A 19,197-nucleotide genomic window follows, 5' to 3' on the forward strand; every position below is an offset into this window, starting at 1 on the left:
TGAGATATAAAAGGATGAATTTTCCGTACGTTTTCACGGTAGGCCCCTCTGTTCAAGGTCAATGCACGACTATAACATTAGGTCCACTAAGTGCTGATATTGGTCTCCATTTGCCACTATTGCAGCAAACCCAACCGAGCAACGTGTCTACGGTGTCTCTTAAAAGACAATATTATTAACAAATTCGAAAAGAATTTTTAATCTCTTTGGTGTCATTTTAAAAGTATTTCTGATAACCTTACGTACAGAATTCTTTTATATGAGAAAGGTACATATAAGAAACATGACAATCACCGTGATAAAACCAATTTCAAGATTACTAGCGATCAATTCGCTCAATTTGTTTCAAAAAATGATTGAAAAGTGATATGAATTCCTCCTCATTCATTCTTTTTATTTGAGCATGTTGAACGCTTGAGATAACATGTCATTACGAATCATTGCAGACGCTCACCCAAACCGTTAAAAAATACCGTCCCTCTCCCCCCATCTCTTCCTACACTGAGCTCCCAACAGTGGCGGAGCGTCAATACAGTCAGGGGGCGGATGCCCCCCCCCCCACGGACTCATAGGGACTGCTGGCGCCCTTTTCAGCTATTTATCACTTTTTTTACTTATTCGCGATTATTGACTTTTTTATGGCGCTCTCATCTACCTATTGACATTTGTCACATTTTGTTGGCGATGACACCTATTTATTCTTCGTTTATCTGCAAATTAGCAAGGCCCGGAAAGGGTCATTTCCGGCCATATAGGGAGTATCTTTACTCAAAAGATTTCTGTACGCTATGCCCCAACCTGTGGTGGCGCTCCGCTTAGATAAAGTCGAAAGCGCCCATACAGACCATTCTCACCCCATCTTACCAATAGCCCTATAGCTCCGCCACGATAACAGGAGTGACTTTCCATATGTTATTGGTAGGAAATTGCAGGAAATATTGGAATCCTCAATGAAAACTATACGTAGGTAGTCTTGTTTGCGTGGGGATTGAGTTGTGTAGGTGTTACACAAAAACGTAGATATGCTTTCTTTATTCTTGTGGAAAGCCGCTTTCACTTTGATATCAGATAAACCTGTGGTACATGCAGTGACGTAGCCAGGATTGTTCCAGTGGAGGGGGTGGGCGCTTGGTGGGGGGGGGCTTGACCAATTCCTGGGAGGGCGTCTTGTTACTACCTGAGTGGAGTGCCACCATGGGTTGGCGCTCAGCGTACGGGAAATTTTCAGCTATAAAGTTTCACAACATCCTTTATTTTGAGATCCCCATGTCTTGATATGGTCATCAAATAGTTTAGAGAAATAGAAGAAAAAAGACAATCTGGTAAGTTGCTTTGAAATATCATGACATATCTCGGCCTATGCGCTATGTCACGTCAGGTTTTTCAGCAACTATAGCCTACTGCCGGTCGTTCATGAGTGGTCATCATGGAGATTCGATACCATGCAGACCAATGAATGATATATTTTTCGCACATGTAACTTTTTCGACACCCAAAATCCCAGTGGGCGGGCGACAAGCTTTCATGGGGCTGTCGCCCCCACCCCCCCCCCCCCGTGGCTACGCCACTGGGTACATGGTGCCGAAGCACATATCTTCAAAGTACTGTCTCCAACTTTCAATTGTTTCAAGCTACTATGTGACCAAAAATCAGTTCTCAAGATGAAGTTGCAGATCTGAAAGGACCAGTAATTTTACTAGGAAACCTTTCGACCACGTACACCTTTGAAGTAGGATAGGATTACACAGTATTTGAATTCTTCATCGATCGGCTTGTATTAAATTAGCTGAAACTCTATAGACCAGTCTTGCAAGGTTTAAAGAAATGGCTCCTTACATAGTTGGCATGATTCAAATTCATCCAGTGCAAATTCATCCAGATGCAAATTCATCAATATAATTGGTCGAGAACTTGCTAGAACAGTAAGCTGTCTGAATTAGCATCTTCAGATCGATTATGGGTTTGCTGAGTTAGGGAGCAATATTTTCGAAGTACAAGGACCAACCAATGAACACAATTTTAACATAAGAGGCAGAGATAAGACACTATAGCAGAAATCATTATGTCTTCTTTCTATTTATTACTGATAAATGCAAATATTTTCATTAAAAATCATTATGAAATTTCATGTTACTTTCAGAAATATATAAACAAAGCAACTTCTACAACTTCAGCTCATTCACATTCATGCTATCAGCTAGAAAATTTACCATGAGGCACATTTTCTATGAGGCATTGATGTGAATACCACTGACATAACTTGTGCTATTCAAATGGATAAAGGGCTTGGTCAAGTCATGAATAAGGCTCTGCCCCATATATTGCACATGTACAAAAAGGGTTACTGCTGTACATGCAATACTTTTTTGATGGGGGAGAGAGGGGGGGGGGGAGATGTGGTAACATGTTGAAAAGACCACATCTTTTAATATTTCATTTTTCTTTTGAACATATGCAAATGCTAGAAATGAAAGCACTTGGAAATTTCTTAAAGAGATAGGCAGTTGTTGCCCTTGCACTGCTTTGAAGTCTGCACCACTGTAAATATTGTTGAAGGAGTGGAGTTCTGCGAATCTCTTGATAGTCAAGTAATAAATTTTTCTTTCACTGTTTGTTAAACAGCTCCTAGCAGTAATATGTATTTACACGACATTGTATCTGAGGTTCATTATGTAACCGGTGTTTCTACATACAGTCAAATTAAAAACCAATGTTAAACTTGTTCACCTGCAATGGTCTAAATTCAGAAAGTACATCAATATCATAACTCTTTTGCATGTTGTATAACGGTACTGAATTTGAAGTGGATTATATTTATCAATGAATATAGCAATGTTTTGGGTAAAAGCAATTAAAGCATCCACTTGAACTTCATGTTTTCCTTGCATTGTTTGCTACTTCCTCCTATCTAGATTCGAAAGGGACATATAGATAAATGCTCAATACCTCAAACAACATTATTTAACCCTTGTTTCCCACAAAAAATGTTCTGTCCCAGTTTCTGTAAACTACTCGGGATAAATGGAGGGGTGGGGGGGGGGGAGTTGGACAGGTTGGGAAACTAAATATTTGACAGATGTTGTATTTGACAATAAAATTCACCTTCCCAAGGAAGTAATACAGTTCTTTAAGTGGCATTTTATGAAGGACCTACAGTATGTAACGATAGCAGAATTGTTTATTGCCTCCTGCTGAAATGTCCAATAAAGACTCGCAGTATTGGAATGTTCATCAGATTCCTCATTTTATAGAAATATCTGTGTTTATTGAAACTTTCCTAGGATGTTGCCAACAAGATGCAGTTGAAGTCTACTGTACCTTGTTGTCAAAGGTGGAGCTCACAAAAAGTCCTATCAACTAGTCTTATTCAAGCAGTGGCAACATATGGGACAAAAGAAAAGCAAAATATGGTACAATTTTGTTAATATTATTTTGAACTATTTATCCCAACACCCTATCCTCCTTTTAAGACTTTTGCAAGCTTGTAAACCAGTTACAGCACTCATGCAACATGATATGACAAAGGTTCATTGTCAGAACATGAAACTAGCAATTTGGAGTAAATTTGTTAAAAGAATGATGAAGTTAATACACTGAAATATTGAATGGGGCTCAAAAGAGCTTAAGAAGTCTTTTGAGGTACATTACTTGTTCTGATAAATATATTAATTGCCCTAAGATTCAGCTATTAAAGCAGCTACTAGTCAGATACTAGATAGTATGGGATCATGAAGGTTTTCAGATTTTACCTATATTGGCCTCAAATAACCTTTGACTTGGCTAAGAGCACTCAGCACATGATACACCTGCATACAAACTTCCATTCATCATTCCAATATTGAACTATCATGTTAACATGGCTTTCAGTTTCATATACTGTATCTAGTTATCTCACATGGGCTTCTGCTATACTGTACAAATTTATAGAATAGTACTCAATGTCAGAAACCTATATGCACTACATATGACTACCAACTTTTCCTTGTTGAGTTAGATGCTCTATGTTACTCTACTGACCTTGAGTAGCCTTGACCCTCAATGAGGCCAACACCTACTGAAAATTCCAGTATAAATATAAAATTAATGAAATGATTCAGAAAATACTTTAACAGAAAGGAAAACTATTATAAACACTTCCGTTCATACTGACCTCAGCGTAAACAATTTAGAGACCAAGAACATATGGTATAATAACTATTAGCTAACATTTCTTCCTTCTACTCTGCAATTTTGAGAGAACAATAAGCAAAATTGATACTGGCAAATGTAACATAGCAACAATAACAATAATTCACAAATGATAATGACATCAGAAAAAGTAGCAACCAAGACAATGATGATGATTTGAAAATCTTAATGAGCAATCCTAAATGTAACTAGAATATCACTTTTAGTAGAGCAGGGTTCTCACAAGCACGTTCTAACCTGGCGGTGGTCGTGGTTTGAATATGATTTTGCCTCTCCCTGCGTGGTTTGAAAGTTTAGCGCCCGGGCTGAACATTTATGAACCAGGAATAGCTTGCTGCGACTTATCTGGTCCGAAAAAATTATAGCATGAGGTTAATTTCCTCCTGGGTGCATAATTATCATAACAGTTCAAGAATTTTTACCAAAGCTGATCATATTTGGATATCTGGAGTCGGCTCGGACTTGAAGGGTCTTGGATTTGGCTCATACCAAGTGGGCTCGGACTTGGCTCAGACTCTGGCTAATTGGACTCGACTACAGCTCTGCCATAAATATAAAAAGATAATGGATTGTTAATAATTTATTATATGATGTTGAGAAGGTAGACACTTAGAGAGTACTCCTAAATGTAATGGATAGCATTAAACTCTTCGTTTCACTAACAAAAGGATTCTCAAATACAGTACTAGCAACATTACAGCTGAATAATGGATCACCAATACGATGCAGTGAAGAAAGGGAGTTAGTTAGTTTCACTAACAAAAGGATACCACATGCAGTACCAACAAGAGGGATGCCCATTATATTGAGGGTCCACTAGACTTAAGGTTTGCTAGACCCAACACCCCCATTGTGGGAAGCATTATTGAGCGTCTAGTTAGCATTTATTGGGTAACTGAAAGTATTGAATGACCTTGGTGACTCCCCTCCCAGTAGTTTTATAACATTTATGAACCAGGAAGAGCTTGCTGCCACTTATCTGGTCCGAAAAAATTATAGCATGAGGTAAATTTCCTCCTGGGTGCATAATTATCATAACAGTTCAAGAATTTTTACCAAAGGTGATCTTTGGTATCTGGAGTCGGCTCGGACTTGAGGGGTCTTGTATTTTGCTCAGACCAGATGGACTCGGACTTGGAACGGGCTCTGGCTAATTGGACTCGACTACAGCTCTGCCATAAATATAAAGAGATAATGGATTGTTAGTAATTTATTATATGATGTTGTGAAGGTAGACACTTAGAGAGTACTCCTAAATGTAATGGATAGCATTAAACTCTTCGTTTCACTAACAAAAGGATTCTCAAATACAGTACTAGCAACATTACAACTAGAATAGTTGATTACCAATACGCTGCAGTGAAGTAAGGGAGTTTAATAAAGAGCATCCCTCAATGTAATGACTAGGATGAAACTCTTAGTTTCACTAACAAAAGTATACCACATGCAGTACCAACATGGGGGGGGGGGAGGATGCCCATTACATTGAGGGTCCACTAGACTTAAGGTTTGCTAGACCCAACATCCGCATTGTGGGAAGCATTATTGAGCATCTAGTTAGCATTAATTGGGTAACTGAAGTATTAAAAGACCTTAGTGTCTCCCCTGCCAGCAGTATAACAACTGGAATAATGGATTGGTGAAACAATGTTTTATTTGATACAGTGAAGTAAGGCAGTTACATGAATAATAGTTAATGCAATGAATATGATTAAAGTCTTTGTTTTACTAACGAAAATTATTCTCAAATACAGCAACATAAGAATTTGTATAAATGGATTATTAATAATGAATTTTATGATGCTGTGAAGGAAGAAAATTCATTAACAAATTTTAATTTGTATGCTGCATGTCATATACCTGTCCAGAAACTAAAAAGAAAAATTCAAACTCATAGAATGCACCGTACCTGGCTCCAAGCAATGACATATAAATCTAGTCCTCATTGTATCTACAGAAGTTGTTTGTCCAATTTTAATCGAAAGCCTTTCCTTTCATTGAAAATTTTGATCTTCAGTAAAAATATTCTTCTGTCTGCAGATTTTATTGATGACAGTACTTCCTTCTCTTGTGGAGAAATTCCACCAGCTCATGTTAACCTACAACAAACCAAAACAACATTTCAATCATATGTCAAAGTTTCACTGAAGTACATTCCATGTAAATAGTTTTTTAAAGCCTCACATTTTGATATTGACATTGTTGCAAAAGGTACAAATAAACACATCATAATCAAGGTTAAAATGTGATGGTGTGTTAACACCTCAAGTCTTTGCTTCACAATCCTACCTACAATTCATTCCAGCCTGCCAGATGGCAGATTTACAGTACATTTGGTTTTCAAAGACTACACATTAAGTCATTTCAATTCTGATAACATTCTATGATGGTGGAAGTAGCAAAGCAAAACAAAAGTTTTGGCAGTGGACTTGGTGGGAAGTGGAAAGTCTTTCTTACATTACTTTGTTAGCCGTTGCCTTAGATCGTTTTCATTTTTTGAAAATAAACAGCAAATTTTCATCATCTTTTTTCCTGTTGAAACTTAGTACAGTAAATTTATATTATGTATAGTGTGTGTTGATCAGACTTAGAGGATATTAAAGGGAAGACTTTAGAAAACTAACTTCAGGTCATAGGGATTTAAAATATATCTCACAGTCAATACTTACTGAATATTAAAGACAACTAGGGATGTTTGCAATATATGCTTGTGGGAGCTCCTTATTTCCATATAAGCCATTTCTCGCTGCATCCCATGGTCAGCATGAACCAGCAGCTCAAAGTTACAGTATTTTGATATCCTGTGTCGACCTTGAAATTGCAGCCTTGTACTTCTTGCAATAAAGTGGAGCATATCTGCTGTGGTGTTCTCATTCTGCATTCATGCATTCCTCAAATTGTGCCAAATTTAAGCCATCTTTTCTGACAAGAGAATGAACATAAATAAGTCCAGATAATTGTTTCATAAATTGCAGGTGGAAGTCTTGACAGTGCAGTTCCCTATTTGATGTCAATACTTAGTGTACATGTTGTCCAATATTCATGTCAGTTTAGTTAATTTAGCTATCACTTTTTTCATGGAAACCGCATATGCAACAATTGAGAAAAATGCCACACTACTAAGTTTGAATATTGATCTATTATTTGGTATGTAAGTTGTACCCAGGAATTTAGCATGCAATCACTTCAAGAGATTGACTGAGTATTCATGCATGGTTCAATGCCTCATCCCGCATGCAGTTCATTTACTTAAAAATTGCATGCACCCTAGACTATGTATACCGGTACATTTAGTCCCTCAACGTATCATTTGGGGTTTAAGCTCAGGACTACTTGTGTACACAGACTTTGGCATTATGACTGAGCTCATTTTTAATGTTTGGTTTCAATGATGTTGAAACTTTCCACTCACGATGGCATATGTGTGCGTGTGCATTGGTAGGAGTACTGTGTTTGTGATCCTAGCTTGTAAACACAGTTTCTCATGACAGTATGCTTTATTGGACAGATCTCATTGTTGGTACAGTATGTATGTATAGATGCATCACAAGTACAAGAAGCCTATTGTTTTTGGGGAAGGTCACAGGAAATTTAGGTAAAAATGGTCAAATTGTGAAAACTCAATTTGAAGCATGGATAGATCTATTTATTGGTATGTCTAGGCCAGTGGTAGGTTCAACAGGACAAACTTGTGAAAACCTTTTGTCACACAGTACAGTGCTAACATCATACAAGGGAGTTTTATTTGTTCCATAACAACTCTGATCATAATAGCCTGTTCGTGCAGGGAGTTGTAATGGAACAAATCCCTGGTTTGTGCTACAGTATGGACATGAGAACTATCTAGTGCCTGTTGAACATTAGTCTTGTGCATTTTCATGTTACTTACTAACACCAAATTACTGCACACAGATGGTCATTTTTAAAAGTATGAAAACTGAATACAATCAAGAGCTTTTATTTGGACATGATACCCAATATGAAACTACTTTAGTTGCACATACTGTATGTATGCTGGTTTTTATCATGAATGATTTTTATAGGAGCCATGAATTTTTTATTTTTTATGAAGTAGGTCTGGATTCCCTTGGCATTATAACCTGATTGAAATTTAACCTCTGTGATTGCACTACTGTAATATGTGAGACCATTGATCAACCTAATTAATAGCTTTTAATGATGAAGACATTGATAACAATTTCATAACTCATTAGTGTGAACACAATGCAAGGTTCAATGAGGTACTGTTTATTTCCTTAAAATGTATAGCTGGTGGTTTTTCAACATACTCTAATTCTTTCAAATATGTTACATTGAATCTTTACACTTTTCCATTGATATATCACAGACTGTGTTTTTTGTTATGGGACTCTGTAAAACTGGATCAAACCTAGCAATTTTGGACAAGGAATTTGCTCTTTTCGCAAAAACTCCTAAGTGCTCAAGTGACTGTACAGTAGGTCACCCTGTGAAGGCATTGTGGGACTTTGAGGAATACTTTTGATCAAGCTATTACTTCAGCACTAGTAACACTACCCACATCATAACGTTAATATCAAAATGCCTAAATAACTTAGCCATGATTGCGTAGTTATTCTAAAATGAATACTCAATTGTTTACCTTCAGCCATGATTCATCCCATAGGTGCAGGGGAAAAAAAACTCATGTTACAAAAAATTGTTGTACACTGCTACACTGAGGCCCTGTGTGACTTAGTTCTCTGAATCAGAACCAATGACACACCACTACTACTGTACGCACAGGGCTAAGTGATGCACACTAACACATATAGAGAATATTGTGGGGATGAATATTGTACCGAGACGGCAAACGTTTTCACATTTTTTACTTTTGTAACTCGTTTATGGAATCTATCAGGCCCTTTCTTTTACTGTAGTGTTCCGTTTGCTTGAGTATCTGTTTTTGTGGAGTTATGACTTTCTGACTGCCTTATTTTATGGCAGAGAGATTGAGACATACCCAAAGATTTATATTTCGTGAAATGGTTCAAAATTGCATTGCACGAATGCAAGTTCTTTCATACCCCTAAATTGACACATCTGTCGATAAGCTTACTGTAGTGAAGGCCTAAGTAAACATCCATTATCTTTGGATGCTGTTTGCTATGCTCTGAGCCTCTAACCTCAGACAGGTCAGGTCCCAGAGATTAGTGGTATTATATTGAGGTAATTTTGGTTATTTTTAGGGAGTAAGATTTCCAAATGCCCAAAACATGCACAAACACAATTTGATCAGCATATACCTGAAATGGATTCAAACTCATGAAATATTTAACTCTGCTTGGCTGCAAAAAGTTATGGTTGCCTGCTGTATAGTTGCTAGTACTAGCTACAGTAGTAGTAGGCTAGTATAGTAATAGTAGTACTAGTAGTAGGCCTAGTAATATTTGGAGGTGCGTCAATTATTAAGCCTTTAGTTACTTTAAAGATCTGGAAGATCACCAGGCTGCAAAATGTGTAGGTTGACCAGTCTGTTACAAGTATATACTTTAATTTATTTATCACATTTTATATTCCGAGTATCAGCAAAGGCAGTAGCAGGCAGCTGTGATTTACCATAGCCAGTAATACTGATAGGTCCAATTTAGGGCTAACGTTAGGCCTAGGCTAGGCTAGTCTACTCTAACTCTAACCATGGTCTTACTTTATTTGTGTTCAGCATGAAGGTATTTACTCTAAATGTTATTAATATATCCGGAACACTTTTAAGGAATTTACTTACAATGCATATACTCCACCAAAGTTCCAAAAGCCAACTTCAAATGGGCAACGTTTACGGTAACCTGCGGCACTTTCCTTTGTAGACTACATGGCTAGGCCCACATAAAGTAACGTTGAATGTAGGCTATTGGGATAGCAACGATACGATCCGATCGACTGCCCTACCACCGAACACAGAAAGAACTGCTTATATATGGGGGCGTTGTTTCGTTACGTGTAAATTTGCCAGTTAAAATAGAAACTCTTATTTTCTTAAATATCCCAAATTAATGGAAGAAAAAGTACAATTACGAAGATTTCAGTGTAATTAGAGGAACCTTTAAGTTTCGGACTTATATATAGCCGCATTTGGTCAAAATCGAGGTGTAAAGTTGGGGTCAACATATATACCATGTTCGTAATTCTGTTATATACCATTCGGAATTACCTCCACTTTTGAAGGGAAATTTTACCCTTTAAATGAACGATTTTTTTTCTGTAACTTCGGAATTGAAAAGTTTATGAGGTTTTCTCTTAACTCGAAATAATCATTCCTCAAAGGGAGTGAAATTGATTGAACAAGAAGACCCTAGACTTAGGTTTACCTGGTGTCAGGTAAACCTATCCCCGAGGTAAACCTAAGTCCCAGCTATCATGCTATGAAGTAAACCAAAATACCAATGTGTATATATATATATATATATATATATATATATATTTGTTTATGGTACACAGTGGCGCTCCCAGCCAAGTGGTATAGTACAATTCATAACATTAATCCATAGTTAATTTTCACGGACATCAACACTGTGACAAAGCGATCATTGTTTGCAAGGAACTGGCCGTGGTTTGCGATTACTATACCTTTCATGTTTTTTTACGACCAGATTTATATACGTGCATCGTCTGTTGAACCTATACACTAAACCAGATCTTCCAAATCGGATAAAAAAAAAGAGTCCATATCACATTTTAGTTGCAAACAACATGTTAAGTACCAAATGGAGCCAATGTTTGCAGGGGCCAATACATGCAGGGGCGGCGATTTGTTTCAAGTATTGGGGGGACATTTGCTTGGGTGCAGGCGCGTAGCAACTACATCCCCAAAATTGTTCGCGCGCTTCGTGTTATTTTGTATATAGGCCTATACCAAATTTCATTACGGATGCGATCCGTCTCATGGTCGCAGATCAGTCTTGGATAATGGTGGGGACGCGTATCTGTTCTCTAATACTATCTAAGCGGAGCACGACCATTGGTTCGCGCGTAGCGTACAAGAATTTCTTTTGGCAAATATACCTCCCAGATCTCCGGAAATAACACTTCCCAGACCCAATAATGCTCCAAAACCTCATTAAATTTGAGATCTCATGGCTTAGAAATTTAAGTTGGCGGAAACACATGGGCGTCTGCAGAAAAAAATTCAGGGGACAAATAATCCAAGTTGACTTTTGTATATACGATGGGTCTGGGTCCTCTCCCAGAAAACAATTATAGACTGCCGCAAATGCGATTTCCTTCCAAAATTTAGCAACTGTGGATAAATGTAATAAAGTGAGAACCGCTGCATGTCATTTGCACAATGCTGGATCAAATTGCGCCAAAGTTCAATACAGGGAAATTTGAAATGCAGCGTTTGGTCAAGACAAATTGGTGGGGACACGGTATATCATGTCCCCACCACTGAAAAAGTTGGTGGGGGCGCGTCCCGCTGACCCCACCAGGATCTGCGCCCATGGTCCTTCTAGCTAATTCATTTCGAAAATAAGTATAAACTACTCTCGGTGAAAGTCTGTGTCGTTTTGTGGTGATATTTAGTAACAAATTGTGACACGGTTAGACATGCGCGTAGCGAGGAATTTGCCAAGAGAGGGGCGAAGCTTGTAGGCAAACTATCTAAGCGTAGCGCCACCATGAAATGGCGCTAAGCGTAAAGAAAATTTTGGCCGAAAACGCCTCCCAGATCGCTGGAAATGGCACTTCTCAGGCCTTGAAAGTTGCATCTAAGCATTTTCAATTTTGAAATTACTAGCGATATCATAAAAATATGCTCTTATAGCCACAAAAAAAACTATGCCACCAAATATTGGGGGGATATTAGATACTATATCCCCCACCTAAAATATTGGGGGACATGTCCCCCCCCCCCGTCCCCCCATGATCGCCGCCCATGCATACATGAAATAATTAACTAAAATATAACATTTCAGAACGTACCGTACTGACTACAAAAAATACGTAACGTTGGGATATCATAGGATGACGTCAGTAAACTATTGGATGAAACCCCAAAACTGGTCACGAAAATGTTTCGATGGTCTGTGGGAATTATCCGGATATCGGAACATTATCTTCAGTTTTCGAAGCTTGCCGACAAAGATCGATTAGGTTACTTTCTATCACATCCGAAATTCAAACTAGTCAGTTTGCATGCATTCTGAGCATTGATTCTGTGAGGTGGCGATCTGGTGGCTCAAACCTCATGCAGGATCCTAGATATAGTGCGCCTAAAAGTTTTTGGACCGCTTTATATAAAGAGTTTATCCATTGCAACATATTACAATGTCGTTGAAAACCTTTTACACTAACTACAGTAGTCTACACGCAGGTTAAAACTATAAATTTAGCTTTATTCTTGTTGGAGTTTACTGACCCGTGCCCCCGCTAACTATAGTCATTAAAAATACTTATTTAATCTGAAAAAAAAAACAACTGCCAGACTGTAGCGAGACATTGTTCAGATATTGTGCATTATAATGTAGTGGGCGCCGCTATATAATTAGAAATATCCAGCATAACAAATTTACGACCTTTGTCTTCAAAAGCTTATAGAACCTATATATACATACTACGCATAGTCACAAACAGCAAAAATCAGTGCGAATGACCCGTGTGTATAGTAATTTTTGCTCAATTGGTGTGAAACACGAAAATACCATCTGTCTTTTAAACCAAACCAATAGGTTTATATGTATACAAACTATAGCATTGATTTTCCCACCCAATCAGGCGTGTCGTATTCCATAAAAGCATATAAAATAGACCACAAGGTATACGCGCGTGCCGTGGCACATACACTCGTGGACAAAACACCTTTCCTATTACTACACCAGTGACTATATCGGACAGCTGCCCTCAATAACATTTGGTATTTATCGCACGCCGTTCTACGGAGTTAGGTTTGCTAAAAAGCATAACGTTGAAGTGAAATTTGTAATGCCCCCGTAGTATATATGATATGGGATTTCAGCAATTAACCTCGCTGTAACAGTTTATGTAATCCGCATGCATGTTATTAACTATAGCTGTATCAAAACATCAAACCTGAAGCACATCAAGTAACGCAGACCACATGGCCGATTCCTGTAGTCTATATACGTATGACCTAAAATAGGTACCTATACATGCACGTGGTCCAAAGTGTATTGCCAAGTTGGAGAAAGAGAAGACTTTTGCCGGTTGCTGATTAAAACTGATCCCAGAATACGGTCTTTATTTAACTATTATACTGCAGCACTGCGCGCTTTTATAATGCGATGACACATTTGATGAAGAAATGTAACATATAGTATGCGTCTCTGTGGGAAACAAAACGCCGATGGTGTCTTGTAGATGTCCCCGGAATTAGAACAGATGTGAAGATTATCCCCAGCATCAAATATCCATGGAGGCCGATTAAGCTCATGGATGCGTCGAGAGCCATGGGTCATGTCCCGAAAGACAAGTATGTCGATGAACGCTTCAACCCTGGGGCAGGCCCCTCCATATCTTCCTAAGGGCCTCTAATTTACCCAGTCCTCGGTGATGTAACCCCCTATGTACCCCTTACATTCAAGCCTGCGCATTCTACACTTTTAAACCGAAAAAAATAAATGTAATTGCATTAGGTCTTGCTTGTGTTTTCTCTGTCTTCGAGAATTGCTTGCCATTTCTATTAAACTTCGAGTAAACATGTTTGTACATTTAGGGTATAAAATACAAATCAGAAATGCCACGGCCCGTCGTTCGCGTGTGAAGAGTGTGCAGAACCTCATTGGACTTCGTTCAAGAACAGATTGGTATGTTGTCACTGCACTGTGTTTTATATAATGGCTAATAAAACAAGTCAAATAGAGATAACCTAATAGTCTAGCTAATATTTGATCTGTAATGGTGGTTTATCAGTAATATCGACCCCGGGTCTCGTGGTTGCATTCCTAAGCATTTTTATATCTTTGTCACATATATATATATATATATATATATATATATATATATATATATATATAAATATATATATATATATATAATTACGATTTTCCTTACCGGTTTCGAACCTCTACAATCAGCGTCCATAGCCTAGTGGTTAGGGTGTCCGCGTACAGAGCGGAAGGCCCGTGGTTCGAATCCCGGTGGAGGCTGAAAGTTTTTCACTGTTCTTGATTTTCCAACTCATTACGATTTTTACGACAAGAACAGTGAAAAAACTTCCAGCCTCCACCGGGATTTGAACCCGGGCCTATATATATATATATATACACTCCCATTGTAGGCTTTTGAAAGATGGTACGTCAAGAATTTGTGACGCATGACAAGTGTTGACAATTTCAAGTGTCACTTAAAGAGAGATATGTTCATTTCATTGCGAAAATGGGATCTCTTAAGTTCCCCTTCCCGTCACGTGCGGTATTCTTCCTCTTTCCGACATGTGGTCCCTTTTCATTAACCTTCCACCCTCTCAGTCCCTACCCTTTCCCTCCCTATTCTTTCTTACTTTTTTCCTGGAATCCTATACTCCTAGCATTTCCCTTCCTAGCCTTTCCCTTCCAACCCCCTTCCTCCTGCCTGTAGGCACTCTCCTTTACCCTTCCCGTATCCTTCTCCCAATTGCTGTTCAATTTCCCGCTACTCTTCTCTCACCTCTTCTAGTTTGATGGGGGTGGGGTTGACTTAACCACTGACGTAGAAAGCGGACTTAGGTGTTGGTACACACTGATCAGAATACAGCCCTTCTTTCTAATCGGTAATTTGTTTAGATCAGACTACTTCCATACACAGACATACCGACAGTGCGTATGCATAAGGGCGAAGTATACAGTCGCGTGCATCCCACACTTTCCAGCGTGTCGTGTCAATCAATGAAGTATAGGTCGGTCCATTTTATATAGGGGTAAATTTTGATTAATTATTTTATGATATCAACAATTATGACTCAAAATTTGAGTCTAAAATTTAAGAAAATATTACTTACTTAAATATATATTATAATTCTTTAATGTTTAAAAAAAGTAAAAAATATATGCTTTTGTATGCAGCCTATTTGAGTTACTACCCCAATATTGTTTGGAACAGTCTATGATACCAATGTTTTATAAGTGGTAAACAGAACCGACCACCGCTGGCGCTGAATGCACCACTAGCCCTGTATTTTAATTTACACGTACATTGCGTACTTGCGTATCGAGGACGTACATGCGCCTCTGGATTAATTCATGCGCTTCTCTTTGCATCGGAATTGTATATAATTTTACTTAGGCTGTGCATCTTCAAGGAACGATATTCAACATCAATTAAGTTGGTTCTTCGGGTCTGGAAAGCGATGGTTGATGCTACTGCACTTCAAGTTTAGTTAAAGTTAATACTAACTTACTTCATAGTAGGCTACTACGATACTAACGAAGCAGTGCACAAAAAGGGACTATAGCCCAACTTATACCTGCGTGCTTCTTTCTTGGATAAACAGTAGGCTAGCTTTGGTCGTTGTCCAACTTCTATTTTATTCCAGTCGCTGGCCTGTAAAACACATGCTTCCATGTGAATGGGCAAAACCAGGATAATATCGTTCGAGCATAGCAAAATGCGACGGCAACGTTAGAATCCATTGCTGGAAAACAACATATTACTGGACTTAATCATTGGATAGTAATAACATTTCAGAAATTTGTGAACAAGTTAATAACTTTAAATCAACATGAATGTGTTGATACTGGTGTTTGTGCTTGTACTTCCCTTGCTTGGGTTTGTACGGGCACTGGGGAAGTACTCCGAAAACCAATGTGATTGGAAAGGAAGGTGAGTTGTTCTTTCTGTTATCAGTGGTGAATTGTAGGGTGCATAGATTTGGTAATATTTTCAAAAAATATTGTAGTTTTTACTGTTTATGTTGTACTGCACAAACATGTTGTTTATTTATGTAATGTATTTGTGTTACATTCTGTCTGCAGGTGGAGAGGTGGGTGTGAGGGGAGAACTGGGGTCCCCTGCTTTTATTCTGGTTATGCCCCTGGTATCCATTATATGCATCATACTTCAATAACTTCATAGTGCTTGAAAACAATTCCAGCCTGAATGGTACCATCTAGCTTGGCTGCTGCATGAGGTAATTTTTTTTATGCCAGCCAGTGTAAGAACTTAAGTCAAAGTACATACACAATTATGTGTATTGAGCGTGATTGTTGAACACTTGTGAACAGCATGGTCTGCATTAATTTAAGAAACCTCACATCCTATGTAAGACTATAGCAAGTGACTTCTCCAGCATTAATTAGATGGCTGAACAACGGGGCTGCAACGTCCCTTCCCCCTTTGCAGATTAAATACCTCAATACTCAAACAGAAAATACACCTACCGTTTTTAGGTTAGACTATAACTTAATTTACAAGACTTTTTACAAGAGTCTAGCCTTGCTGCCTGTTGTAGTTGTCATTATTGGCATTTCACTGGACAGTGTATACCTCCAAATGTACACGCTGTACTCATCTTTGAACACTTAATTTAATTCCCTGCCCAAAAATTGACCTTACAAGACTTAATTTACAAGACAATTTACAAGAGTCTAGCCTTGCTGCCTGTTGTAGTTGTCATTATTGGCATTTCACTGGACAGTGTATACCTCCAAATGTACACGCTGTACTCAATCTTTGAACACTTAATTTAATTCCCTGCCCAAAAATTGACCACATGTGTGTTTTAGGTTATCCATCAGTCTGTTGTAAAACTGAATTACTGCCAGTGAGCAGTTAATTTTCTTTGTTTAGTTCCAAGAATGTTTGCATTTGAAAATTGTTTAGATTTTCAAATAACTGTTTTGTGTGTACACTTGAACATTACTTTGACTGTACATCTGTTAATTTCCACAAACTCTGCTTGGCTTTGAAATACGCAGTAAGTGGAGTTGATCATGTTTGAGTTAAAGATGTGGGTATAACGTTTGGCCAGGGACAGCACCTGGTGTTTAACATAAAAACATACCGTTTTGTCAATTTGTACTTTGATCTTCGTGTATATACAGTGCATCATTCAATTACTAAATCTACCATGAAAGCGTAAGATAAACTTTCGAGTCCTTGTACTAAAATTCCAAAATTCTCTTGTCAGACTCTTGTTCTGGTGTGCCAGCTGCTTTACCTTGTCAAAAAGGTTTGTTTCATACTTAGAATTGTAGCCATGAAAACAGCATGCTGTGATATTAAGTCAACAAAGATGCTTTTAAGTATCTGACAGAATCATCAAGTAGAGTTTACCTACATATTTTTTGTTTCTCTGTTTTTCCGATTGCTGGGAGGAAGGTAAAGGTGGCGGAATAAGGGTAATAAAAATCAGACTATTGTTGTCCCACCATGCGTGAAAAGTTAAAAAAAAAACAGTGCAGCAAAGCAGCTTTCTTTTCTTGACGGGTAAAGACTTTGCCTCAATTCAAAAGTGGCGTGTGCTACTCGGGCGTCAGGCTCGTGGGGTGTCTATTGTGTGAAAGTTCTAATTATTTTGAATTTGCTTTCATTTGGTTGTTATTGTGTTAAATAGTGCAACACTATTTTCTATGACTTTCTGGTTCACAAACTTATGAAGAAGTCATGCAGTATGAATTTTCAACTTGTGAAAAGTTCTGGAACTCATTATGGAGGGGGGTCAAGAATGTTTCGCTTTTGCGAAATTGCGTGTATAACTGCTGTGTCTGTTGAGTGAATCTCGTGAAATGTTAGGCAGTCTCTGCAGACATGTCTATAAATGACATGGACCCACTAAAGTGTTAAATGATGTTACTTTAGCTTTAGTCTACTCTGTAGCAGGAGTCAAATCTTGAAGCATTAACAAAATAAATTGGGCATACTTTATTCAAATGCCTAATCAATGGGCTCTCATTAAAGGTTTTGTAGCCATTTTCATATTTTAGCATTAAATTTCATCACATGGAAATTGGGATCCACTGGCATTGATCTAAAAATGTAAACTTTCATAAAGTGGCAAAGTTCTGTACTTATATTGAAATGTAGTCTTTCTAGAACTGTCAACATTGGCATAGGAATATTTACAGTACTGAAGGGAAAACATGTTCACCATAATTCTTCAAAGGTATAGTAGTGCTAGACTCTGCTTTGAAGATATTACTACACATCACCCTACTATGCAACTAAATCATTGATATTAAAATGTTTTCCGGTGGATTTTCTAACCAAATTTGCACTTATGCATAACAATCAGATCTATATACAGGTAGGCACAAATTAATTTGGATACTGTACATGTACATGTTGTAGACCATGTGATCATAATAACCACTTCTGTAAAAATACTCTAGGCTGTTTCAACACACTTTTAGTCATTGAGAAATGACCTTTAAACGTCTGTGACTTTTCAATTAAAGTGACTGGAATACTTAGTCTAAGACATGTCACTTGAGGTTAGTACCTCATATACATACTGTACTACACAAAAACAAGGGGAAACAATTTTATTGCCTCAAATAACAAACAGTACAGTATGTTACAAAACTTCACCAAAACATAGAAAAGTAGTGTAGAGTGTTATCTAAGGGTGCTCTGTAGTTCTTGTGATGTTACAACAACAAAATGTTTTTGGTTGTGGCTTTTGGCACTGATGAAAGAATGGACTAGCATTAAAAACATTAAACATTTATCCCTGCACTAAGGAGGAGGTAGACTGTATGCCATCATCAAATCAACCAAATAATTTTGATTGAAAGATACTGGGAGTTATGAAACTTTTTGCAGTTGAATTGCTTTCAATGACTTTAGTCATTGTGCACACTTCCCAACTGCAATATTGGTCATCTCAAGACAAGTTATAGGGCAGCTATGTATTTATTGAAACGGTATCTAGACAAGAACTTTTTCCCCTACTTGTTCCATTGCCACATACATTACTGTCTGAGGCAATTCAGTTAATCCTGCTATTCTTCTGTGCGTTTACAATGTCAAAATTGCTGAAACTGTACTACGGTGAAGCATTGATGGACAGGTTAAAACCTTTAAGCGAGAAAACAGACCAGTAGCAAATAGAAACAGATT

General features: G+C 37.9%; 1 protein-coding gene and 2 long non-coding RNA genes across 4 annotated transcripts in view; 1 reads left to right on the plus strand and 2 right to left on the minus strand.

Annotated features, from left to right (window-relative positions):
* Window positions 1-19,197, minus strand: part of LOC139959690 (uncharacterized) — a 70,747-nt gene that overhangs the window by 8,324 nt on the left and 43,226 nt on the right. The gene's annotated exons all lie outside the window — the stretch shown is intronic.
* Window positions 2,058-10,338, minus strand: LOC139960333 (uncharacterized). The gene is made up of 5 exons (XR_011790472.1): window positions 9,932-10,338; window positions 6,858-7,110; window positions 6,098-6,287; window positions 5,245-5,360; window positions 2,058-4,730 (listed from the first exon to the last, which is right to left on the minus strand). It is a non-coding gene; the product is annotated as an uncharacterized lncRNA (long non-coding RNA).
* LOC139959689 (meteorin-like protein) overlaps window positions 15,293-19,197 on the plus strand; it is a 28,626-nt gene continuing 24,721 nt past the window's right edge. The window contains exon 1 of the mRNA XM_071957489.1: window positions 15,293-15,960. Within this exon, the coding sequence (XP_071813590.1) occupies window positions 15,860-15,960 (101 nt within the window). The 5' untranslated portion in view covers window positions 15,293-15,859. The remainder of the gene's footprint in view (window positions 15,961-19,197) is intronic.

The sequence above is a fragment of the Apostichopus japonicus genome, chromosome 19, assembly GCF_037975245.1.
Source record: "Apostichopus japonicus isolate 1M-3 chromosome 19, ASM3797524v1, whole genome shotgun sequence".
Lineage (NCBI taxonomy): Eukaryota > Metazoa > Echinodermata > Holothuroidea > Aspidochirotida > Stichopodidae > Apostichopus > Apostichopus japonicus.